The sequence below is a fragment of the Lynx canadensis genome, chromosome F1 (genome assembly GCF_007474595.2).
Source record: "Lynx canadensis isolate LIC74 chromosome F1, mLynCan4.pri.v2, whole genome shotgun sequence".
In the NCBI taxonomy this organism is placed as follows: domain Eukaryota; kingdom Metazoa; phylum Chordata; class Mammalia; order Carnivora; family Felidae; genus Lynx; species Lynx canadensis.
In genome coordinates this window covers 16,255,155-16,282,407 of record NC_044319.2, presented here as the reverse complement: position 1 = coordinate 16,282,407, position 27,253 = coordinate 16,255,155, and the positions used below count along the sequence as shown (strand labels likewise).

Below are 27,253 nucleotides of genomic sequence, written 5' to 3'. Positions count from 1 at the left end.
CCTTGAGAAAGTCGGGATAGAAGGAACATACTTAAAGATCATAAAAGCCATTTATGAAAAGCCCACAGCTAACATCATCCTCAACGGGGAAAAACTGAGAGCTTTTTCCCTGAGATCAGGAACACGACAGGGATGCCCACTCTCACCGCTGTTGTTTAACATAGTGCTGGAAGTTCTAGCATCAGCAATCAGACAACAAAAGGAAATCAAAGGCATCAAAATTGGCAAAGATGAAGTCAAGCTTTCGCTGTTTGCAGATGACATGATATTATACATGGAAAATCCGATAGACTCCACCAAAAGTCTGCTAGAACTGATACATGAATTCAGCAAAGTTGCAGGATACAAAATCAATGTCCAGAAATCAGTTGCATTCTTATACACTAACAATGAAGCAACAGAAAGACAAATAAAGAAACTGATCCCATTCACAATTGCACCAAGAAGCATAAAATACCTAGGAATAAATCTAACCAAAGATGTAAAGGATCTGTATGCTGAAAACTATAGAAAGCTTATGAAGGTAATTGAAGAAGACTTAAAGAAATGGAAAGACATTCCCTGCTCATGGATTGGAAAAATAAATATTGTCAAAATGTCAATACTACCCAAAGCTATCTACACATTCAATGCAATCCCAATCAAAATTGCACCAGCATTCTTCTCGAAATTAGAACAAGCAATCCTAAAATTCATATGGAACCACAAAAGGCCCCGAATAGCCAAAGGAATTTTGAAGAAGAAGACCAAAGCAGGAGGCATCACAATCCCAGACTTTAGCCTCTACTACAAAGCTGTCATCATCAAGACAGCATGGTATTGGCACAAAAACAGACACACAGACCAATGGAATAGAATAGAAACCCCAGAACTAGACCCACAAACGTATGGCCAACTCATCTTTCACAAAGCAGGAAAGAACATCCAATGGAAAAAAGACAGCCTCTTTAACAAATGGTGCTGGGAGAACTGGACAGCAACATGCAGAAGGTTGAAACTAGACCACTTTCTCACACCATTTACAAAAATAAACTCAAAATGGATAAAGGACCTAAATGTGAGACAGGAAACCATCAAAACCTTAGAGGAGAAAGCAGGAAAAGACCTCTCTGACCTCAGCCGTAGCAATCTCTTCCTCGACACATCCCCAAAGGCAAGGGAATTAAAAGCAAAAGTGAATTACTGGGACCTTATGAAGATAAAAAGCTTCTGCACAGCAAAGGAAACAACCAACAAAACTAAAAGGCAACCAACGGAATGGGAAAAGATATTTGCAAATGACATATCGGACAAAGGGCTAGTATCTAAAATCTATAAAGAGCTCACCAAACTCCACACCCAAAAAACAAATAACCCAGTGAAGAAATGGGCAGAAAACATGAATAGACACTTCTCTAAAGAAGACATCCAGATGGCCAACAGGCACATGAAAAGATGTTCAGCGTCACTCCTTATCAGGGAAATACAAATCAAAACCACACTCAGGTATCACCTCACGCCAGTCAGAGTGGCCAAAATGAACAAATCAGGAGACTATAGATGCTGGAGAGGATGTGGAGAAACGGGAACCCTCTTGCACTGTTGGTGGGAATGCAAATTGGTGCAGCCGCTCTGGAAAGCAGTGTGGAGGTTCCTCAGAAAATTAAAAATAGACCTACCCTATGACCCAGCAATAGCACTGCTAGGAATTTATCCAAGGGATACAGGAGTACTGATGCATAGGGGCACTTGTACCCCAATGTTCATAGCAGCACTCTCAACAATAGCCAAATTATGGAAAGAGCCTAAATGTCCATCAACTGATGAATGGATAAAGAAATTGTGGTTTATATACACGATGGAATACTACGTGGCAATGAGAAAAAATGAAATATGGCCTTTTGTAGCAACGTGGATGGAACTGGAGAGTGTGATGCTAAGTGAAATAAGCCATACAGAGAAAGACAGATACCATATGGTTTCACTCTTATGTGGATCCTGAGAAACTTAACAGGAACCCATGGGGGAGGGGAAGGAAAAAAAAAAAAAAAGAGGTTAGAGTGGGAGAGAGCCAAAGCATAAGAGACTGTTAAAAACTGAGAACAAACTGAGGGTTGATGGGGGGTGGGAGGGAGGGGAGGGTGGGTGATGGGTATTGAGGAGGGCACCTTTTGGGATGAGCACTGGGTGTTGTATGGAAACCAATTTGTCAATAAATTTCATAAAAAAAAAAAAAAAAAAAACTGTCAATGACTTAAGACACCGCTGAATTTGATACAAACTAGATAGAATTTAGAGAATCTTTCCTCTCGTATGGTAACAAAATCATTCTACATAGGGTTCCATTAACAGTATCAGTGGAATGAATGCCTGTAAGTATAATAAATGAAAAAAAGCTTGTATTTTTGTAACAGAAAACAGTCTCATTTATAGCTCATCAATCATGTATTATTGTCGAGCAAAAATTAAAAGCCTGATGGAAAATTAAGTTATCTTCATACCTACAAATGATGGAGGCTATTTTTGTTAAGACTGTCTGAATTTATTAACCATAATTATGACATACAGTCCAAAGAGAATAACCTCCTTATCATGTTAATTATTCTTCTCTTTTAAACACCTACTGTGTTGTCTGAGCAATAATTCAAGTAAAATGCCCCAGAAAAAAGCCACTTAGGCTCCCATGTTGGAGTCCAGTTGGCAGCTCTGAGCCCTGCCAATAGCCCCAACTCGCCTTTGTGTCCTCTTTTAGAGGCCTTGTACTCTATGTATAACTTCATTAACAGTGGGCTGAAAACAACCTTGGGTTGAGTGTTTTGTTTGGGGCTTACTTGGCCAGGGCCTTTTGAACAGTAGTGTCCCAATGAAGTACTGGATATTATTTTTGTAAGAATGAGCTTTAAAAAACAAAACAAAACAAAACCAACAACAGTCTTTGAGAAATTTCTAACTACTTTGTAACTGCATGACTTGACCTGGTGATAAAGCAGTAATTAAAAGTTTCCCTCAAAAAAAAAAAAAAAAAAAGTTTACCTCCACGCCCCCAGAAAACACAGTTTCAGTGGAAATAATATCAACTACCTTACTAATCTAAATATCATCTGTTACCTATGAAAAGTAAATGATTCAAGCATCTATTCTGGATCAGTTCCACATCATTTTGGAGTGATGTACAGCTTTTATCCACTGTCACATGTGTACCAAGGAGAGTCGGTACTGACACTGGTGAGCAACCCAGACAAAACACAAGTTCTATGGATGTGCTAACGTACCTCAGCACTGGAAAGGCTACCTCTGGAAAGCCAGCAATTTGCCTCTTAGTTTTCAGTCTCTGGAGGTACTATTTATTCATGAAAACTTTGATAAACCTGCAGTTTTACCACAATATAAAGAAGAAATATTCTCTGCAACTTTATGCTCCAAGGAAGTTCGATGGAAAACACTAAAAACAGAGTTAAAAATCATAGATAAATTACAGGTAACTCTAGTTTCTATTTCCGGTTCTGACGTACCTCTTCCTTTTGACCTTGGGCTGAGTATTTATTTAAACTTTTAGATTTCTGCATTAACTGTAATACTATTATTACTATTCTGCATTAACTGTATTAACTACTATTAATACTATTCTGCATTAACTGTAATACTATTATTAACTGTAATCACTCTAATCCACAGGTAAATCAAAAAGATAAACTAATGTTTCTAAATCAATTCTCAAATTTAATGTATTAAATAAGCACATGACAATACTTCAAATAAGATGAACATCTGAGTAACTGAGTTATGCAAAGCATTAATGCAAATCCACATACCCAAAGTTCAAAGGAAAACTTTAATCAAAAGGAAGCCCAGAAATCTAAAACCTGAATGAAAGTTATGGCTCCTGTTTTAATACTCTTCTTGTTGCCAACAGTGTCTTGCTCCCATCAGATATAGCACATAACACAGGTTAGTAGCATTTCTGGGTTAACAACTTTTTCTTCTTCTTCTTTGTCTTCCTTTTTTTTTTTAACAAATGACAATTCAACAGAAATACATCTACCTTTAAAAAGCAATTATTCCCACAATCACAAGACTTATGTTGCCAGAGCGAAGCATGTCAGATAGTGTTGTGTCAGCAATCATTTGTACAAGATTTAGAATCTTGAGCTATACCTTATTTGAAATAACAGCAAAGAATAAAGTGATCCCCAAAGGACCACAATTCAAATCATCTGCATAAAAATAAAGAATCAGAATATAAAAATCAGAATCTACTGTGTGCCAGCAGGTAGGGGTGGAAGGGTGCAAAGGATACAAAAAAGAGTAAGTTACAATTCCAATTCTTACTGAGGGTAACTTTCTAATTCTTATCTTCCTAATGCGTCCAACTACTTGCCCATTTTAGAAACTAATAAACCTCTGAATATGTATTAAAACAAATATCAAAAGACAGGAAGTAAGTTAACAAGAGCAACATTAAGAACAATGATAAGGGGCGCCTGGGTGGCGCAGTCGGTTAAGCGTCCGACTTCAGCCAGGTCACGATCTCGCGGTCCGTGAGTTCGAGCCCCGCGTCAGGCTCTGGGCCGATGGCTCGGAGCCTGGAGCCTGTTTCGGATTCTGTGTCTCCCTCTCTCTCTGCCCCTCCCCCGTTCATGCTCTGTCTCTCTCTGTCCCAAAAATAAATAAACGTTGGGAAAAAAAAAAAAAAAAAAAAAAAGAACAATGATAAAAGTTCTTACCAGTAGTTCATAATCACTATTTGCTAAATTATGAAAAATCTTATATCCTGAATATAGTATCATCATACAAACACAAAAGAGCCTGGGAAACAAGACACAGAATACATATATAATGCACACTCTTGTGAAATTAAAATAGTCTCTCTTACATAGTAATTCTCTAAAAAGACTTCAGTTAAACCAAATGGTTAAGCTGACACAAATGCCAATATGAGTTAAATAAATCCACTAATAGTTGTCAGATATTTACATTGATTGTGATCTCACATGACATATATATATGTTTCTTTATATTTATATATATATCTAGATACATACCCAAATGGTATCTACTAAGATTATTTCTAAGTAGCATGGTTTGTTCCAGAATTTTAAAAATATGGTAAGATTAAGGGGCACCTGGGTGGCTCAGTCAGTTGAGCGTCCGACTTGGGCACAGTTCCTGAGTTCTAGCCCCATGTTGGGTTTTGCATTGATAGCGCAAAGCCTGCTTTGGATTCTCTGTCTCCCTCTCTCTCTGCCCCTCCCCCACCTCAAAAATAAAGAAATATTAAAATTTTTTTTAAATGGTAAGATTACAAGTTTAAAAACCTTGCAGATCAACCAAAATATTTTAACTCCCAAAATTATCGCTATCATGTAAATTACATCTAAAAAGAAGTCCATTAAGCATCAAAGCTTACCACTACAAGATAAAGTCCACTAGAAATCTTTAAATCGCTCCTTTCAGCTAGGACATAAACAGTTAAAGAAAGTTGCTAGAAGCTGGATAGCAAATAGCTAAGTCTCCAATTTCTTTCTGTAAAATAGCCTGAGCAGGCAGCTGATGAGCAGTTTCCTTTTTAATTATAGTCGTTTCCTGATTAATTAGTCCCAGAGCACTTAATGCAAGACTACACTGTGCCACTGGGACAAATAATGACTCTCCTTACGGTACTATTAAGTATCATTTTTTTCCCAAGGATCAAACTCAATCTATTTTCTGTTCTAAAAGGGAAGGATCTGTTCATAATAAAAATAAGTTGGAAAAACCGTAGGTCAATACCTATAGATACATCACCAACCCCAGGGGGAAAACGAGATTAACTCCTTCTACATAATTCCTCTAGGGAATCCCTTCAATCCTTAAATTCTTCTATAGTTTTTTACTCAGAAGAATCTTCATTTTAAATAGTATGCAATAAAGATCAATTTCCCTTTTGACTGCATGATCAGCTCCATAGGACTAAATGAGAAAGAAATTTTGTAAATACACCTAAATCATCACTGCACAGGTGTGACCTTTGAAACTCCTCAAAGCAAAGATCTGAAGTCCCTATGAAGTAAAGAAAGCTACAGTGACGGTGATTACATAATCTGTATGAAGAGATGGAACCTTACCTAGAGTATCTAAGTATCAAATAGACAGATGGGTAGAAAAATTAAGATAAGCTTTCTTTTTTTTAAAGATAAGTTTTTAATTAAAAATTGCCATCATACTTTTCAAACAAGAACTAAAGTTTTAAACAGTTAAATGGAATTGCTCCTTTTCACATAATTTTTGCAGGTATCGAGGTAAAGGCTGCATAATGCTGTCTTCAGAAAATTAGTCATCTATTAAAAGATTAAGTAGTTTTAATAAACATGTCAAAGATCAGCTCTTAAAGGGTAGAAGTGATTCAATTATTCTGGCAGTAGTTAACAAGTAAAGTCCTCAACTATGCATACCCATAAATTTCCAACCTAGCAATAAAAAAGTTTTCAGCAATTTTTACCTAGTCTATGCATCATTCATTAGGAATAAAAAAGTTTGTATGTATAAAAGGAAAGCCTATTGTATTCTTAATAGAAGCATTACTGATAAAATTGTGAATCCTAGAAAAAGTAAAGATTTAATAGAGAAAAAAAAACAATCAAATGAGAATCATAATAAATTGTTCTGGTACAACTATTCTTTTTAAATTGCAGCATATTGAGTTAATTACAATATTTATTTTGAAACAGTCTATGGAATGAATATATTAATTAAATCAAAAGCCAGTTTATGGAATAAAGCTTTAAAGTCTGAAAAATTTTTGCACTGTCAATAATATCCCCAACATAGTATTCATCTAGTATCTTCTTGAGGAATCTCAAGAAATTTTACAAAGGAACTGAATTTTTCTAAGGCCTACAATAATCCTAAATTTACTCAATGGTCCTTTGGCTTTTCCATTTATTTATTTTTTTCCTACTGATGAGAAAAGAAGTAGAAACTAGGATATGAGTTTGCAATAGGAGATGCACTGTATTTAATATTTTGGGGTCTCTGTGCATATTAACAATTATATATCTATTCCATAAGCTCAAAAGAAATAATTATTTATCTTATAATGAACAATTTGAATAAATTAAGAAGAAAACTTTTCAATGATTAGTCTTTCTTCTGGTCCTTAAGAGCTACTCATTAAATGTGATGAAAAGGGGTGCCTGGGTAGCTCAGTTGGTTAAGTGTCTGACTTCGGCTTAGGTCATTATCTCATGGTTCCTGAATTCAAGTCCCATATTGGGTTCTCTGCTGTCAGCACGGAGACCACTTTGGATTCTTTGTCCCCAACCCCTCCCTCTCTGCCCCTCCCCTGCTTGTTTGTTCTCTCTCTCTCTCTAAAATAAATAAAACATTTTTTAAAATGTGATGGCAAAAGTGAGACTTCAATTAATCCACTCTGGTCTACAAGCTGAAGTGTTCTATTAAAAAAATAACATTCGGGGCGCCTGGGTGGCGCAGTCGGTTAAGCGTCGGACTTCAGCCAGGTCACGATCTCGCGGTCCGTGAGTTCGAGCCCCGCGTCGGGCTCTGGGCTGATGGCTCAGAGCCTGGAGCCTGTTTCTGATTCTGTGTCTCCCTCTCTCTCTGCCCCTCCCCCATTCATGCTCTCTCTCTCTCTCTGTCCCAAAAATAAATAAACGTTGAAAAAAAAATTAAAAAAAAAATAACATTCATAACTTCTAATATATTCTTCGATTATAATGCCATAACCAATTAATCCCTCCTTTTTGTCTAATCATGGGGCACTGACCAAAGGGTTTACTTCATGTAGTCATTCAACAAATATTTATGTTAAAGGCTAGTGCCAGGCTCTGAGGATACAAAGTATATTTTGTTTGGAGAAACAAAATGACAGTTTATCTATGATGACACAGTCTATTGTCAGTCTTAAAAATCAACTAAAAGCCATGCAACTAACATGCAGCCTAGTCTGAGAAATTCACAGGGAAAATGAAACCCAGCGAATATAAAACAACAAATAATGAAAACCACTTTCACGGCTACATTATGGACAGTTAACAAGAGGCAGGTAATAGAGAATGGAAGATATGATAGAGAGACAAATATAAAGAGACACAAAAAGATAAAGAGAAGATAACTGAGAAAGATTCATGAAGTTATCAAACAAAATGGAACTGTTAACTGTTACCAAACTATGACAAGAAATGTGTAATATGGGGTCTGGGGGTGGATTTTTGGTACTTAGCTCATACCTGTTGTCTCACCCCCTTTTTTTTTTTTTAACCTTGGCACTAATTAATGGTAAACAGAACCAAACAAATTCAAATGGAAAAGTAAATCAATGCAAAAGCCCTGGAGGAAAACTCATCATACCACATTACCCAATAAAATATAAATATAAAGTGAGTGCAAATAACGTTAATAAAGTTACTGTGCAAAAAATGTTGTTATGAAATTGGGATCCAAGAGTCATACTCTAACTTGAAAATTTGCATGATTTAGGAAAAATATCACTTTTTTCCTCTTATCCTTAATTCTAAAGCTATAAATACAGCTTTTATGCCACTAAATGATGCACGCTTAATAATAATTCAAAAGACTTCCCTCAAAACAATGTACTTCTCTAACTCTATGACATGAAATCACCTGTTCCTTAATTTACCTGAAAACTATTTACTGCGTTTAAAGGATAAACAAGCACACTATCTGTTACTAGAAATAGAACACTGGCACTTAAGTACATGAAAGAATAATTTTAAAATTTTTACAGAAACATGTCAGTGCTCAGATTCACATATAATTATAGTTTTGATACATGCCAATGTCAATACATATATCAAAGAAAATGAAAGACCTCAGAGATGAAAGAAAATTTGGTAAAAATTATGCTGTGAAAAACCAGTAATAAGCAAGGTATAATTATATAGTGAGAAACCATCACCCTTACTACACAAGAAAAGAGAAAACACATTTTCTTAAAGAACCTCTTTCAATAATTCTTGATTTCCTCTAATAAAGACTGCTGGTGTCTATGTGTTCAAGGCATTTACATTACAACACAGTGAATATTCTTTATTCTGCTTGCCCACCTTATTTTGGTTGGGTTAGTACATTTTAAAGAATTAAGAATTTTCTGGAGAAATGTTTGTAAATTTTAGAGCTATATCAGTAATGTACCATTCAGTATGAGAGTCTGTGGCTTTTACACATACCGATGGTACAGACCCATCTGGAATAACCCCATTCTATCAAAAAGCTCATTTCCTAAAACTAGACAAGGTGATGACAGAGAACAGAGCAGCCGTGTAATTAAGCAGTGCCCTGCCTCTCGATGAAATCTAGAGTTGTTATCTAACAGTACTGAATTTTTAAAAAAATAAACCATGTAAACAAAAAGCAAACAACTACCTGGCTAAATGATGTAAAGCATTTAATTTAGTTGTGAAATCTTCTCAAATAAAAAAATACATAAATAATAGCATAATTTGACTTTTCAATTAAATATTCTCTAAATGTTATTCAATCACAAGGAAAATACCAATTTAAATACTTTCTCTTGAGAATGTCCAGTAATTATAATTATAGAATGTTCCACTGAAATAGAGTAAAACATTTTCTTTACCTACATGTTTTATTAAAAGCCATCTGCTACAATAATACACTGGAGAACAGACAGAAGACAGGCTTCACTCTGAGCAGCACCAACAACCTGACAAGAATAAACAGAGTGAAGCCTTACCTGTCCATACAATAATGCTCAAGAAAGCAGAGAACTTGCAGAATCTTAAAACAGGTCAGTCTCACAGCTGTTTTTATTTATATTCCAAAAGAGAGTTTTGGCAGCAACTACCAAAGTAATATTTGCAACTACTGCCCTTTTGGCTCTCTGATAGAGGTTTAAGCACATGCTCTTCTTTGCAAGTTCATACTGTTTTATATTTAGCCAATAGATAGTATTTTTTTAGTTCATGGATTCTAAAAATTAACATGCAATACCATCCTAGCACAGCACCTGGCATACAGTAAATACTCAAATATTTATTGAATAGACTCTATAATATTACTTATTAAAATTCTACTACTTCAACCCTAGGAAGCCAATTTAATATTCCCTTGTGATATCATTTTCAAATGACATATTTTCTGAAGTTTTTTACTTCACATATGTATTCTAACAAGAACAAACTTGTATTACATTCTTCTCATTTAACAAGAGGACAAGCATTGACCCATGAAGAGTGGACGTAGCTGGCCAACTGGGGTAGGAGTGAGGAAAGAAAGGAGCATGCTGATTCCACTTGCAAAGGCTCCCTGTACAATCCAAGCTCAGTCACTAACTGGCAGCTGAATCATTACATAAGCCAGTCCTATACTGCATTCCCTTCTCCTATCCTGCTCAGGCACTGAATTCCCACCTCAGACATCATCTTCCTTGTGAAGTCTTCCCAGCTCACCCAAACAGAGCTGCAACTACCTCGTCTGTATTCCACACACTTGATTAAGATACCTATTATAATCTGTATCATAATGTAAATGCAGTCTATCCGCGCACAGGCTTGGCTTTCCCTAGGCTGCACTCATCAAGGGTATGAACTCTTTTCACCTACGTAGCCCTAGAAATCATAGGAAGCCTGGCCCGTGAAAGATGCTCGATAAAGACTTGCCGAAAGAATGGATTAATAAGTTGATGAAAGTAATACCTGACTTGCAGTAAATGAATTAATAAGTGAATGAGACTACTATCTGCCTTGTAGCCTTAACAGTCATCAGGAGTGGTTTTTAGAGAACATCATCTGACTTTATGATATACTTTACACATAATCACTAAAATAATAAATCATATAACCACTACAAGGTCAAGTTTTAGGATTCAAATATTCCATGATATTCACCAACCAGGGGGCTAAAAAAAAAAAAAAAACAGAAAAAAAATGTCTGACACTTTACATTTCTAAAAAGGTTCCTTCTCAATTCCATCAGCTGTTATTCACATTGTGCGCTCTTGTGAAAATTATGTGATCGGAAGCAGTCTAACATACATATTAAAGTAGAAGTATAGACTGACACCAATATCCATTATAACTGTTATCATGTTCACGATGTATTATCATATTGGTAAAAATAGTAGAAGCTAATCTCAAATACTTACTATGTGCCCAGCACTTTATCATCTTATTTAATTCGAGTCAGTACTACTATCTCTGCCTTATAAATGATTAAACTGAGGCTTAGAAAGTTGGGATAACTTTTCAAGATCATAAATTAATACATGGGAGGGGTGAAAGTCAAATTTAGCTGAATCTAGCACTAGAACTTAAATCCTGTAAAAAGAAAGTGTGTGTGTGTGTGTGTGTGTGTGTGTGTGTGTGTGTGTGTACGCATGTACACATACACACAGAGAGATACTTGTTAAAGAAAATATTCCTTTGGAAAAAACAAGAACTCAAATGGTAGGAAAATGGCTTATGATGATGTTATTTCTGAAAGCTTATCAAATTAAAAACTTGTTTTGATTTTAACAAAGTGTAAAGTATGAGTGTTACAAATCAGATCACTTCTACAAAAGAGCACAGAACTGTAATCCAACATTTGCTATGTTATACAAATGATAATCAGCACACTTGATGGATAAACTATACCACACGTGTCATGTAATTACTGAAATCACAAATACAGTTCTGTAAAACAACATAAAATTCAAGTTGCCCTAAAACACACATAACCTCCTCATGTCAAAAGGTTGCTAATATGTGAAAATGTAATCACTACTCAGTGGCTCCTCAAACTAGATATTAAGATTTGATCCTCAGTTCACAAGTTCTAAATTCTGTTTGATCCTATAGGGTCACAATCCTTCTCACCTCAAAATTATGAAGAATGCTAATTTCATAGGAATCACATGAAATATCAACTATAAGCAATAAAGAACTTAAGACTTCAGAAATATGTGGTACGAGCCTGTCACTGATCTGTCAACAGTGGCGATGCCCTCAGCCCCTGGCAGAAATCATGCAGCAGCAATGGCTAAAGCCTCAGTTCACTTTAGGACAGACTGTGCAAAGACCTATCCTAAAAGGGTTGGTTGAAGTTAGGTGTTTCAGAACTTTTCTATTACTGGAGCACCTGGCTGGCTCATTGGTGTAGCATGGAACTCTTGATCTCAGGGTTGTGAGTTTGAGCCCCATGTCGGATGTGGAGACTACTTAAAATAAAATTTTTTTACTGGTTCTATCATTCCTTCCCTACATAATATTAGGTCCTTGGTAGGGTTTTTATAAAACAGCTATTTGTTCAAGCTGAACCATTTCATTAACTAACCTTGAAGTATTGCCATTTCCTTGATAAGACAGGAAGAATTAACTGGACCAAAAGAAGACACTACCAACTGCTGAACCACGACCAACAAATAGCAAATACTGGAGACACTTCTTACTGAAAATCCTCTGGGTATTCATTTTCTTTCTACTGAGTGGCTGGTAAGCTTACATGTATTCATCACCAAAGTACATACATATACTCTTGGCTATAAGCACTTGATGCCTAATATCTACCTGTAAACATACAAAAAGGACAAAATTGTTTTTTAAGATACTGACATTCATCTTTTATTATCTTTGGCTAGAAGCAAGGAAGACAAGGGAACTGAAAATACCACTGTATTTCCTCCCATAGAAATGTTATAACTTGAGAGCTGGAATAAAGGGACATTATTGGAGCCACACATTTCTATACTGTTTATATGAAAATGTTGTTTTTGATAAATTGCACTGTCAACAATAGAATTAACATTAAAAATTTTATGTAGTTGAATAGACACTTCTCCAAGGAAGACATCCAGATGGCCAACTGACACATGAGAAAATACTCCACATCACTCACCATCAGGGATACAAATCAAAACCACAGTGAGATACCACCTGACACCTGTCAGAATGGCCAACATTAACAACTCAGGCAACTATAGATGTTGGCGAGGATGCAGAGAAAGAGGATCTCTTTAGCACTGCTGGTGGGAATGCAAACTGCTGCAGCCACTCTGGAAAACAGTAGGGAGGTTCCTCAAAAAACTGAAACTAGAACTACGCTACGACCCAGCAATGGCACTTCTAGGCGGAATACAGGTGTGCTGTTTCGAAGGAAAACATGCACCCCCATGTTTACAGCAGCACTATCAACAATAGCCAAAGTATGGAAAGAGCCCAAATGTCCATTGATGGATGAATGGATAAAGAAGATGTGGTGTATACATATATATACAATGGAGTATTACCCGGAAATCAAAAAGAATGAAATCTTGCCATTTGCAACTACGTGGATGGAACTAGAGGGTATTATGCTAAGTGAAATTAGTCAGAGAAGGACAAATCATATGACTTCACTCATATGGGGACTTTAAGAGACAAAACAGATGAACATGAGGGAAGAGAAACAAAAATAATATAAAAACAGGGAGAGGGACAAAATGGAAGAGACTCATTAATATGGAGAACAAACTAAGGGTTGCTGGAGGGGTTGTGGGAGGGGGGATGGGCTAAATGGGTAAGGGGCATTAAGGAATGTACTCCTGAAATCATTGTTGCACTATATGCTAACTAATTTGGATGTAAATTTTAAAAAATAAAAAATAAAATAAAATAAAATTTTATGTAGTCATAAATGTATAAACTGAAGGTGGAAATATGTATTATATTATCTTAAATTATACAGTTAGTCAATCTCTAGTGGTAATTTTTAAACATTTGCCATCCTAAAATAAATTACTAAGCTTAATTTTTATAATAAATTATTCCACAGCATACCTCAACTATTGCCTCTATTAACAGCTATCTACAGCAGAGAAAGGTTAAGTGTCTATCCAATATCTATTTTCTCTTTTCTTCCTTATTAAGCCCATATTTTGGGAGGTGGAGGAGAGAAAAGCATTGCGACCACCTTAAAAAAAAAAAAATTCCCAGCTTTCTAGGGAGATTGTAGCCATGTAACAGTACTTTGGCCAAAAAGATTAAGTGAAAACTGCTATTTAGGTTTAAGGGAAAGCTCTTTAAAAGGGCAATAGACTTGATCAGATTAGCCAACGAGAGGTCCAGCCTCAGTACAGGCTCATGGAAGATAACCTCTAAACCCCTAGAATTTCCCAAATGATAGGAGTGTCTTTTTTTAATTCACGGTGGGCCCCTCCAACAATCTGATAGTTTATGCTAAGGAGGCAACTTATGGTAGGCCCCTAGATGGTTTAGGTTAAAAAGAGGACTCAGCACTGGGGGCTAACCAAGCCAGAAAAACCAAACACGTGGTTAGAGGCGTTGAGTCAGGTGATATCAGCCCAACTTCAGTGAAGGGGAGAAGATAGAGCTAAAGATCGAGTTCAGCTAGGTGGGTGATGATTAAATCAATCATGCCAATGTAACAAAACCCCATAAAAACTCTGGAGTCCAAAGCTTGGTAAGCTTCCTGGGTTAGTGATCTTCCAAGTACGTACTAGCACGCAGTGATGTGGGAAGGATGATAATGTGTCCCTGACGACAATGCAAGCTTCATATTTGGAACCCTCTCAGTACCAGATTCTGCCCTATGTATCTCGTCCCTCAGCTGGTTCTGGTTTGCATCATTTTGCTTTAAAAAAAAAAAAAATCCTGCAACTGTAAGTATAACATTTTGCCATACCCTTAGGGGCATGACAACAAGGTGACAAGCATATGCCAAGTATACCCCAGTTTAGTCAGGGAAAGAGAGATTTAATGTAAGAACTTAGGTACTTAAGTACTGGAAAAGCTGGAAGACCAGAACACTGGGGACACTACTGCTAACTTTTAGGTTGGCCGGCACCACTACGGTCCAGAGAATCAGGGGGCTGCTGTTGCTTCTCAAGTTAAGAAACTGCAGGAAACAGTAACTATAGAACGAAGGCAGGTGATTCAGAATGGAACACCTAGAGGCAGGTGCCAAGTCCCACAACCAGCAAAGCCTGGGTATCTGTCTGCTACTGCCAGAAGCAGAAAGTAAAATCACTGCCAGGTTCCAGAGTAAAAAAGAGTCTGAAAATACTTTATTCAATGAAAACATTTTTTTTTGTCATTCTGCCTCTTGATCTTAAACTTCTTCCTGCAAATTGTATATTCAAAATTACCATGGTGCTTCATATATGGTAAAGCTTTTTATCATATGTATGACAGACACTGCATTGTTGGGAGTTCATAAATAATATCACGGGAGACTTATTATTTATTTTGCTCCCAAAGTCTGAAATCCTAAAAGACATGAATTTTACAAGCTTCTTAGTAGAGAAAGGGATATGGCAGTAGCAGCTACTCTATAAGCAGCTATTAAAAGTATATAGTTTGTTTTTTAGATAAAAAAAGTGATCTGACACCCAGAGATATGGTCTCTGGGTATTTTTCCTCAGACACCTCCATTAATAAAAACTTTTCTGGGCATAAACTTCCAATACATGTATACTTATTTTGCTCATTTTTATTATGCACACAGTAGCACTTGTGCTAATATAGATCTACATAGAAATGTAGATAGGATATAAAATAAGGTAAAGAAAATGAAAAAGTTATGCTTCACAAAAATATTATTCAATATTAAACATGGGTCATTTTTAAATGTTTTATTTTGTGTAATTTTTCTACTGAGATATACTTCACATAACATAAAATTCACCTTTTTAAAGTATACAATTCACAATGTTGTACAACCATCACCACTATCAAATTCCAGAACATTTCTATCACCCCCAAAAGCAACCTCATACCTGTTAGCACTCCCAATTCTTCTAACCCCCATCCCATAGCAATCATTAGTCTACTTCCTGCCTCTCTGCATTCGCCTATTCTGCACATTTCATGTAACAGAATCATATAATAGGAATTATTTGTTAACATACTTGTTTAGCAGTTTATGAAACAATAATTTGAAAACCTGCTTCAAAATCAGTTTTCTTGAGTCACAGTTTTAGTCGTTATCATATCTGAGAAAGACTTCTAGAGATCCAGAGACCCAAACAGAGGGCACCATTTTTTCTTCAGTCCCACCCAACAATCATATTGTTGAAATTTGGTTAGGAAATCACTCATTTTCTCAAATGAATTTTCTTATCAGTAAATCAGAAGGTGTTATATTTTTGTATTAACAGTCAGTCCCAAATTTTCTGCAACTGTTTGTACAAGTCTTAAACACATTTGGAATTTCTGAATCCAGGAAGAAGATGTTAAGAGTTTTATAATAACGCACACAGCTTTCAGTGCGACAAAATCACACAGTGATGTTTAAATCGCCAAATGTTTCAAAAGTCCTTCTCTATAACATGAACTTATTTACAGAGGTAGTTGCTTTGTCATCCATTATCCATTAATTCTTACTTGAAGGGACACATTAGTGGGGTTTTTGTTTTGTTTTGTTTTGTTTAGTATCTTGATATGTAACATTCTGTGATAGCAATCTCTTTAAACCACACATATACCCTGTGGGGGCTAAGTTAAAACTAGACAATCTTTAACTCCACATATTTGAGCACACGCAAATTGCAAGAGAACTCTAATATCATGAAAGTGCATGTATGAGTGTGAGCACCACTGTTATTCCTTCCCAAGGTGCACAAGCCCCTTCTTCCATCAGGTCACTCCTGACTCACATGGGACAAATGGCCACTGGACTTAGTCAAGTCTCAGTACTATGGCACAGAAAATACTAGTATAGCTGAATATCCTTTGTGTTGCAACTTAAAAAAATACAAACGGAACTTTAGACATCCCCCCCGACACACACACATCAATGGATCATCTCGCACATTCCACTGCAGAACACACTAATTATACACAATGATAAAGGTTTTTTTTTTATAATCTGAATTTAGCAGTGACTGAATATACTGGCACTCAGAAAATATCTGTGAAAGGGAGGGAGGCCCAAATGGAAGTAAGGGAAGAAGGAATTAGAGGGGCTAAAGAATCTGAAAAGTTGATAAATCCTGAGGAACGAAGACTTGGTTAGCAAAAAAATCTCATTTATGAATAGAGATTTTTAAATCTATGATTTAGAGTAGAGTAAGAAATTAGGAGATGAGACCTATGAGGAGATTCTAGGACTGAAGCTTATCTTTGTACATGCTCTACCATCAGTTTTTTGGACATAAGCACAGGAATTTACATTGGAACCAGGGACTCCTGACAGAACAGGGATCTGGGCAACTATCTACATCATTTAAGTATAAGATTACATAAGCACAGGAGGCCTTTTAATTTCATTTTAAGTTAATTTGATTTCAAAATTATACTCGAGTACAAGCATACTGTGTACAAATATAACTATATAAATCTCATATAATAAGAAAGGTTAATTGAAAACACTTGAAATATAAATATATTCCATTTCAACAAAAAAGTGAAAGCCACTATCCACTATCCACTATCCAACAAATGCTCAGAACAAAAGGCAGAACTATTCGCTGCACAACACTGATAGTTTTTAAAGAAGTTCAAAACATTTGACTTATTGCACCTATGAAAACAATATTTATTTAATATGCTGTCCAGTGAGAAGAATATGAAAAAAGCTTCCTACCTTTGTGATAAGAAGTCGGTATCTATCCAGCATTGTCTGGTTGTCATGGCAGCCTGATAGTAACTGCCATACCTCTGCCCTCAATGCTTCAGGGACACCGCTCTTCACCAGAGTGGACAGCCCCTTTGGTCGGGCACCAAGGTTATTGTGCCTAAGAAAAGAGAACAAACCATTCATACTGTGTTTATTGCTGAACTGCTATTGTTACAGAAAGTATACTAATGAATTTATATAAAAATGGAAGCCTGGGTCAAGAGAAAAATTGGGGAGGGCATTAAATCATAACAGTAATGTCAGCTCAGTGATGTCTTAGACATTTTTTCCCGATCCGCCTTCTTTATTGGTGAACCATGTTATTCTACCATCAAGAAAAGTTTTTACTTCCTTTCATTTACTTTTTAAAATCATCCTATGAACTTATTCAAAATAATGAATGTGTTACTTATATATTTCTGGGACACATTTCAAGGCGTAAAAAGAACCATGTGAATCTCCTGACATGAATGTAGGGCAAGTTGGCTAACAGCGTGGGTAGGACAGAGGATGGGGAAATGGGATGCCAAAAGTGGATCGCAGGCCTATCATGTCTTGTGGATACCCCTACATCCTGACCCAAAGTACTCCCTACATGAAAAACCTGGTCCTTTCCTACAAAACCCACACAACCTACACAGCTCCACCTTGCTGGGGGGAGCAGCATAGACTCATCAGTCACACCCATTTCCAAGAGTGTTTAGAAATGAAACAAAGGCAAATATTTTTTGTCACGAAGTCAATGATGACAAAGTGTGTTACTATAATGATCCGCCCAAATGAACAAGAAACTGAATTGCACTTCCCAGTCTTATGAATATAAATTCCATTCCTTAACTTTCTCCTGGTGCCTAGCTTGAACCTGGAGCTATGTTTTATGCCTCTTTGCTCAGATTTTATCTTTACTTGTATTTGTTGCTCAGTTTTGATCTCTTAGAGTGGACCCTGGTGTAACCATCTGGATTCCAAACCCTGATGACATACACTGGTTTGGTCTAACGTTCAGGCTCTAGTTTCAAGGTTTAAGCCTTAAAAGTCATAGTATCAATATCTCCATTTTCTAAAATTGGCCCATCATCTACGTCACCAGCTTCTCTAGCTTATACACACTCTTCCACCTCCAGCCCAGACCTCAGTTTTGGAGGCCCTTCCTCTGAAATATGTCCCATTTTTTCCCCATATGGTCATAATCTGGCCATTTTAGAAAAAACTGTAGTAGCTGCCATGACTCAAAAGCTCAAGTAAACTCATCCCATTAATATTTTTAATAAACCATCAAATTTACATCTATTCTGCTTTGTTTCAGCTTCTTCAAAGCAAACTTTTATATTGTTCAGTTAGAGAACCTAAGCTTCCAATTCTGACTGGCTTGAAGCAAAACAAAATTAAAGGAGGTAGAGCTTATATGATTTAACATGCTTTACTGCACATTAGAGACCAGAGTGAAAAAATCAAGTTTCAAAACATTATATGTGGTATAATTTTAAATACACATTCTCTCTCTCCATCTCTGAAAATTTTATACAGTATTATTTTAAATACATATTTATTCTCTCTCTCCCTCCCTGCCTCCCTTGCTTCCTCTCTTTCTCTAACACATACTACTTAGAAATCTGATTTCAACCTTCATAGGAAAAGAATATACAAGAATATACTCCAAAATATGTGTGCAACATAAGAGAAAAATTACTTCTGTTTATTTTCCTACGCTATTTGAAATACTCACACTGATCATGAATTCTTTTATAATCATACACCAAAAAAAGTCATTTCAATTCTTTAAATTTCTCTCATGGACTTAAATTAAAATATAAGTTTGGTTAACTTTGAAAAGCAACAAAGCTAAATATGCTCCACACAATGTCTTGAGCATATTATACTTGAGAAGACTTACACCTGAGTAAACTGACACCTGTAACTTCCTTCCAGCTGCCTCTTCTTCACTATCCAACCAAGTTTAAGATCAGCAAAAGAATATTATGCCACAAAAGAGCCAGGATAGGGGCACCTGGGTGGCTCAGTCGGCTACGCATCAGACTTCAGCTCAGGTCATGATCTTACAGTTTGTGAGTTCGAGCCCCACGTCGGACTCTGTGCTGACAGCTTGGAGCCTAGAGCCTGCTTCGGATTCTGTGTCTCCCTCTCTCTCTGCTCCTCCCCTGCTCACGCTCTGTGTCTGTCTCTCAATAATAAATAAATGTTAAAAAAGAAATTAAAAAAAAAAAGAGCCAGGATAAGTCATAAAATGATCTTCCTCACAATTTATTTGGTTCTAAGTATATATATTTTTTTTAATTTTAGAGAGAGGGAGAGAGCGAGAGAGAGCAAGTGAGCATGCACTGAGGAGCAGAGGAGAGGGGCAGGAGAGAGAGAATCTTAAGCAGGTTCCACTCTCAGCATGGAGCGCTACCCTGGGATCATGACCTGAGCCAAAATCAAGAGGCAGATGCTCAACCAACTGAGCCACTTAGGCACCCCTGATTATATTTTTGAACTGGAAAAACATTGGTAGTTTGAGGGTAGCAAGTTTCTGTACTCTTTGGGTAAAAAAACTGAGTTAACTAAAAACAACAGTGTACAATGGTCTAAGCTCACTTCCTCTGAAATTAAATGCAAATATCTGAATTTTAAGTCCCATAATATATAAGGAGAATTCAAAGTAATTAAATATATCATATGTTACATGTTCTATAGAGATCAATAAGTCATTACTGTGTACCTACAGCTATTAAAACTCCAATACAGGGCACCTAGGTAGCTCAGTCAGTTAAGCATCTGACTCTTGATTTTAGCTCAGGTCATGATCTCATGGTCACGAGATAGAGCCCCACATCAGACCCTATGCTGCGTGTGGAGCCTGATGGGATTCTCTCTCTCTCTCTGCTCCCCATCTGTTCATGCGCTCTGTGTCTATAAATTAATTAATAATTTAATAAAAAAAAATAAATATGGGGCGCCTGGGTGGCGCAGTCGGTTAAGCGTCCAACTTCAGCCAGGTCACGATCTCGCGGTCCGTGAGTTCGAGCCCTGCGTCAGGCTCCGGGCTGATGGCTCGGAGCCTGGAGCCTGTTTCCGATTCTGTGTCTCCCTCTCACTCTGCCCCTCCCCCGTTCATGCTCTGTCTCTCTCTGTCCCAAAAATAAATAAACATTGAAAAAAAAAAATTAAAAAAATAAATAAATAAATAAACTCTATACCTCCCATGTAAAAGAAACCTTTCTTCAATGCCACATAACCCTCTGGCTACCATATAGTCTCCTACTTTGCAACAACAAATTTCTCAAAAGAGTTGTTGTATACTCATTACCTCTGTTTCCTCCTCTCCCACTCATTCCTCAACTGAGCTCAACATGGCTTCTGTATCTTTCCTCAGTTTTCACGGAAGTAATACATGACCTCTCTCCATGCCACTAAGTTCCAGGGACATTCTTCAATCCTTTCACTGTGGACCACTTTGCTTCCTTTGGCTTCAATGACAAAGCCCTCTCTCTTACCCCCCCAAAGACCCCACTGCTGTTCCCTCTCCTCTATTAACTTCCCAACTGTTCCAAGGGCTCTCCACACTTTTCTCAGTGGTATACTTTTCATCACTCTCTCATCTCTGAGTGTCTGCACCCATGCCCATGTGTTCTGAGCTCCAGAGGCTCAAAGGTTCCTCAAAATCACCATGTCCAAATCTGAGCCCATATTTTCTTCCTAAAACTTGTTTTCCAGGGTATCCCATCTCAGGGACTTTCACCACAACCTATCCAAATAAGAAAGTAGGAATTACTGTTTACATTGCTCCCTGCCATATAATCCATTAGTAATCCATCAGTAAGTCCAAATTCCATGCACTTCTCCCTGTGTCCACTGTGACCAATTCTATTCATTCTAGAATTGCAACAGCCTCCTGATATTCGCTTGTCCTACTATGATATGTTTTCAGTACTGCTGACAAACAGGTTGATTAAATACTATGTTGGTTCAGATTATTTTGTGTAATGATTTATGTAAGATTTCATATTTGGGATATCTTTTCCTAAACATGCATATATACACATGCATACACATATCCCTAATGAACTCTTAACCATAATATGATTCAACTCAATCAACATTCAACTTCTAGCTGACCCTCAGCCTTCTGTCTGACCAGACATTATGGGAAAATAATCTTTTCTCCTCTCTTAAAAACGTAGGCTAGGCTCCCTTTATCTTTATAGACTGACATTTGAAAGGAACTAGGTCCCTCATAACACTGCATGATTAATAGCTTTAATTTACTGATTATCCTGGTAATGATACAGCAATTAGATTGCATACAGCACCCTAGTACTTAAGGGGCACTAAGGGACATTAAGCCAAATGCTACTAGTATACATCTATGACCAGGGAGAACCCATATGAAATAGCGATTTATAGAAATAATCATTGCTTTTGGTATTTCTGATAAAACTACCTGATTAATAACTACATGTGGACATTAATAAAACATTAACCACAGCTATCAATAGACTTAGAAATAGGCAACTAGTTATTGCTTGTGCTGAACCATGGCACTACATACAAGAGGTATCTAATTATTCAAAAAGTCACAGATAAAGCAGATATATACTAAACATACAGTAATCAGGTAGTTTTTAATACATAAAAATAAACTCCACAAGAGATTCTGCAAGAATCGCTGTCTTCTCTATTTTTGTACCCCAATACCTGGAATAGCGCCTGGCACATAAGAAGGCATTCAATACATTTTAGACAAATGAGAGAATTATAGAATTAAACTAATATGATCAACTACTCATGCTAAGAAAAAAATGCTTTTTTAAAAGCAAACGTTCTCACCAATTTTAATAAGATCGCAGAGCTGCCATGTGTTCACCTAGTTACCTTTGAAAGAGGCATTTTTCTTGAAACTATCTGGGCATATAAGAACTTCTTCTATTTTTAAAACTGTCCGGAGAGAATTTTAAAGGGAAGGTTTCATTTCTAACAAAAACCACAAAGAAATCAAGAGATGAAAAGACAAGCCATTGAATGACATTGAGTGGTCACTGTCGGAATTAGGGCAATTTTGACAGAAGGGCGGTGGAAGTAGGTGGCTAGAAGATATGAGAATGTGAGGGCAGCAGCCTCACCCGTTTTAAAAGTTCTCTCAGGAAAAGTACTAGCTAGAACTGAAACTGCAAGATAGGGATTTCTCCTTTCCCCAACAGTGAGAAGATTTAAATCTGTATACCTAGGTTTTGCTTAAACAAGCTACATTTTAAAAAGCTTCAAGAAAAAAAAGACAGATTAAAGCTTATTCTGAAGATCAAGAGCACATATTTTGCTTTGGTTTTTGGTTTTGTTTTGTTTGTTTTTGCCAGGACTTTTCTTCAGTTGAAAAAAAGGAACGTTATGTTAATGTGAAAAGGAAGAAAGCTATGATTGTTCACGCTTAGTGATTCTAATAGTTCAGGTTTCCTCTGAGTTTATACTCTGTTTTCCGAGCAGTTTGTCAATGCTTTGTTAGGCTGAGACCACTAATTAAGACAACACTTACCCACTTTGAGAAGTATGGCCATGAAGAACACAAAGTGCCTACTAAATACTGTATCAATTTTCTGATATTCTAATAAAAGAAAATGAATAGCTTGAAGATGGTTTTAGTTAATAAACCAATACCTGATTTTTACCTCACTCACTCAGTTTTTTTGGTGAAGAAATCTTCCTGCTACAAAATTTGACCTCCATACCTAAGTGTTCAGGGTCAGCACTATGTTTTTCTAGTCTTTACAAAACTCAGCAGCTTCCACACAATTTCAGAACTAGAAGCAGTTATCCAGAAATAATTCTGCCCAATTCCTTAAATTCCCAAAATAATTTAACACTCAAGTCATCAGCATTACTATTCTGAATATATTCAACACGTAACACAAATCTTGCTACCACTTTCCAGTTTGGATTTTCCAATCCTCCCATCACAAATGTCTCCTCTCTTCCTCTCCCTCTTCCCCAACGCCCTCTCGCTCAATTCCAGCTCACTATTTTTGTGCAGTTATTTCTTCAAGACATCTTAACTACAATCTCATATAACAGACCTCCACAACTCAACTTTTTACACGTGTTTTTAGCTTTCTTTTCCATAGTATCTTTCTTTCTGATAATTCTGAATTACTATGAAATATTTTCCCTTTACATCTCTCTAGTGGTACATTAAATTTAACTGAATTTTGATTTTATCCATAAAAGCTTCACTGCATTTCAATACAGTGATCTAGCTGTTGTATCATAAGTTCAAAATATAGTTTTCAACTCTATAATACTTATAAGGTTATTACGAATACAGGCTGTCTCCTCACTTAAAAAAAAATCCCCAAAGCAAAGCTGTCGTGTTTTACACAACAGGTGCTTTACCTAAATTAATCACAAAAATAACTTCATGTAAGCCCCTAACTAGTACTCCGAAGACTTACTGAAAGTCTTCTTAAAGAACACTAATGTTTAAAAAAGATATTTAAGGGTGTGTGAGTGGCTCACCGGTTGGGCCTCCAACTTTGGCTCAGGTCATGGTCTCATGGTTTGTGAGTTCGAGCCCTTTAAGAGGCTGTGTGCTGACAGCTTAGAGCCTGGAGCCTACTTTGGATTCTGTGTCTCCCTCTCTCTCTGCCCCTCCCCTACTCACACTCTTTCTCTCTCTTAAAAATGAATAAACAATAAAAAAAATTTTAATAAAATAAAAAAGATATTCCAAGAGCAATTAAAGATTTTTATCAATCCTTATGTAATAAATATAAACTTCTCTCATTTAGGCAAATTTTACATGATTCATCTGAACTGTCATGACAACTCAATTAGAAGCTAAAAGAATTAAAATACTTGAACTGTAGAAGACGCAGCTCATTTTGCAAAGGTCCAAAAATTAGTTATCATACGGCTAACAGACTCATGAAAAGATGCCCAACATCACTCATCATCGGGGAAATACAAATCAAAACTACAATGAGATACCTCCTCACACCTGTCAGAATGGCTAAAATTAACTCAGGAAACAACAGTTATTGGCAAGGATGCAGAGAAAAGAGAGCCCTTTTGCACTGCTGGTGGGAATGCAAACTGGTGCAGGCACTCTGGAAAACAGTATGAAGGTTCCTCAAAAAATTAAAAATTTATAGCAGCACTATCAACAATAGCCAAAGTATGGAAAAAGCTCAAATGAATGAATAAAGAAGATGTGGTATATACACACAATGGAGTATTACTCAGCAATCAAAAAGAATGAAATCTTGCTATCTACAATAATGTGGATGGAACTAGAGGGTATTATGCTAAGCAAAACAAGTCAGAGAAAGACAAATATCACATGACTTCACTCATATGAGGAATTTAAGATACAAAACAGAGAAAGATGAGGGAAGGGAAGGAAAAATAAGATAAAAACAGAGAGGGAGGCAAACCATAAGAGACTCTTAAATACAGAGAATAAACTGAGGGTTGCTGGAGGAGTGCTGGGTGGGGGGATAGGCTAAATGGGTAAGGAACATTAAGGAGGACACTTTTTGGGATGAGCACTGGCTATCATAGGTAACTGATGATGCACTAAATTCTACTCCTGGAACAATTACCAAAAAAAAAAAAAAAAAAAGAAAGAAAGAAAGAAAGATTTTCTCTAAAAAAAATAGTTTCCTCAGATTCTTTCAATTTCCTGAGGTCCAGTACAAAAATATAACTTAGACAAATTATATTTTATTTCTAAAAAAAAAATTACACTGGATTATAGCTGAGAAACTCTTGTCAATTCTACCTCAGAAGTCTTTATCCATTTGGAACCTCCTCTCCCTGTAAGGCCCATGAGTTTGGTAAGATCTCATCAACCCATGAAATTACCTCCCAACCAGTTCCTCTGCTAATAGTTTCTTCCTAAATAATAAAAAACACCATAGCAATTTTAGCCTTAAAATATTTGTTGAGAATTACCTTTACTATGTCAATAACTACTGAAGTTGGATGGTGGGCACATGAGGCTTTACTATGTATGCCTCTACAAGATGGCAAATTCCTTGGGAGTAGGAATGATCTCTTATTCATCTTTAAATCAGCAGTGTCTAGTACAGTTCCTAAGAGAGACTAGATGATTTTTTTCAGTTGGATGAAATCATTAAGTGACTTGTCATTTTATAGAAAAACAACAACAACAACAAAATGGTCAAGAAACATGAAGCAATCTCAGGGTCTCAGTTAATTTGCTGAAATGGTCTGTTCTGAGTATACATTCCTATCATTCTTGATGATGAACCTCAAAGGTATGAGCTGTTTCTTTATTTATGTATCTCCTGGAGCCCAGAAAGATGCTTCATAAATGTATTTTCCAACCAAGTTATCAATCTTGCACTTTATAAATATAGCAAAGATCTCAATTTGCTATTTAGTCATCAAAATAATTTGGTTCCTGCCATTCTCATGGTCTCTCTTTAAACTCATACTAGCAGGGCACCTGGGTGGCTCAGTCGGTTGAGCATCTGACTTTGGCTCAGGTCATGAGCTCATGGTTCATGAGTTCAAGTTCCACACTGGGCTTGCTGCTGTCAGTGCAGAGCCTGCTTCAGATCTTCTGTCCGCCCCGCCTCTGCCCCTTCCCCAGTTGTGCTCTCTCTCAAAAATACACAAATCTTTAAAAAACAAAAAAACTCATACTAGAAGGCTGGCAAGGGCATCAATTTTCCTAATTTATTCTCTTTCTCATTAAAACTTCTACATGTTCCTATAAAAACTAACCTAGTACCCTACCCACATCATAGAAATGGCACCTGTCCACTTGGTTTAAAAAGTTCTCACTCTGGAGCCAGACTGTCTAGATTCAAATAGTGACTAGGTCATGTACTCACTGCATGATCACAGGCAAATTACTTACTGGCTGGGGGATCTTGAGCAATTTACCCACTCACTGGCATTATCTGCAGCGTATTTTTATACTAGCTTCCTAACGTAGCTGCAACCTTAGTTTGTCATCTCTAAAATAAAGATAATAATAGTCTCTACCTCTGAGGGTTACCATTATAACACCTGGCACATGGTAAGCAGACTTAAGTCAGCTATTATTTTGTAGCCACACCCCACCACATATCCCCTTTTGCCATCAACTTGGCATAAGACATCATCATCTCTCTTCTGGATTATTTACAGTAGTCTTCCAACTATTCTGCCTGATTCTGTCTTTGCATTCTTATAATTTATTTTTCCCTTCAAAGCCAGAAAGATGCTTTTAAAATGTTTAAGTCAAAACACTTCACCATACCATGACATTATCAAGACATAAAGTGGTCAAGTAACTGTCCTAAGAAAAATGAATCTACTTATAATGTAACAGGAAATATATCAATTTACATTTATTTAAAAATTACATGTAAGAAATAACCAAGTACCAAAATATAACCACATAAAATTTTTACAGACTTGAAGGGACAGAAATCTGTAAGTCAGGAATCTTTCATTTATAAAATTCATTCAATAAATATTCGTTGAGCACTTACTATATTCTAGGGATGATGATAAGGACCTGTAAGACAACAGTAACATTAAGGAGAGCATGTGCATTTGACCTAACTTTGAAGGGTTACAACAGAAAAATGAGTTCAAGACAGTGATTCCGACAATGAACACCACAAATCAAAGAGAGAGGAACGTGATACAAGGGATTATGAAGGCACTGACCTATGAAAAGCATGCACCTCAAAGAGCT

At 36.6% G+C, this 27,253-nt stretch overlaps 1 protein-coding gene across 7 annotated transcripts in view; it reads right to left on the bottom strand.

Moving 5' to 3' along the window:
- RABGAP1L (RAB GTPase activating protein 1 like) overlaps positions 1–27,253 on the bottom strand; it is a 774,838-nt gene that overhangs the window by 523,899 nt on the left and 223,686 nt on the right. For all 7 annotated transcript variants that reach the window (XM_030303098.1, XM_030303093.1, XM_030303096.1 and 4 more), the window contains one exon: positions 17,518–17,668. In XM_030303098.1, coding sequence (XP_030158958.1) covers positions 17,518–17,668 — 151 coding nt within the window. The remainder of the gene's footprint in view (positions 1–17,517; positions 17,669–27,253) is intronic.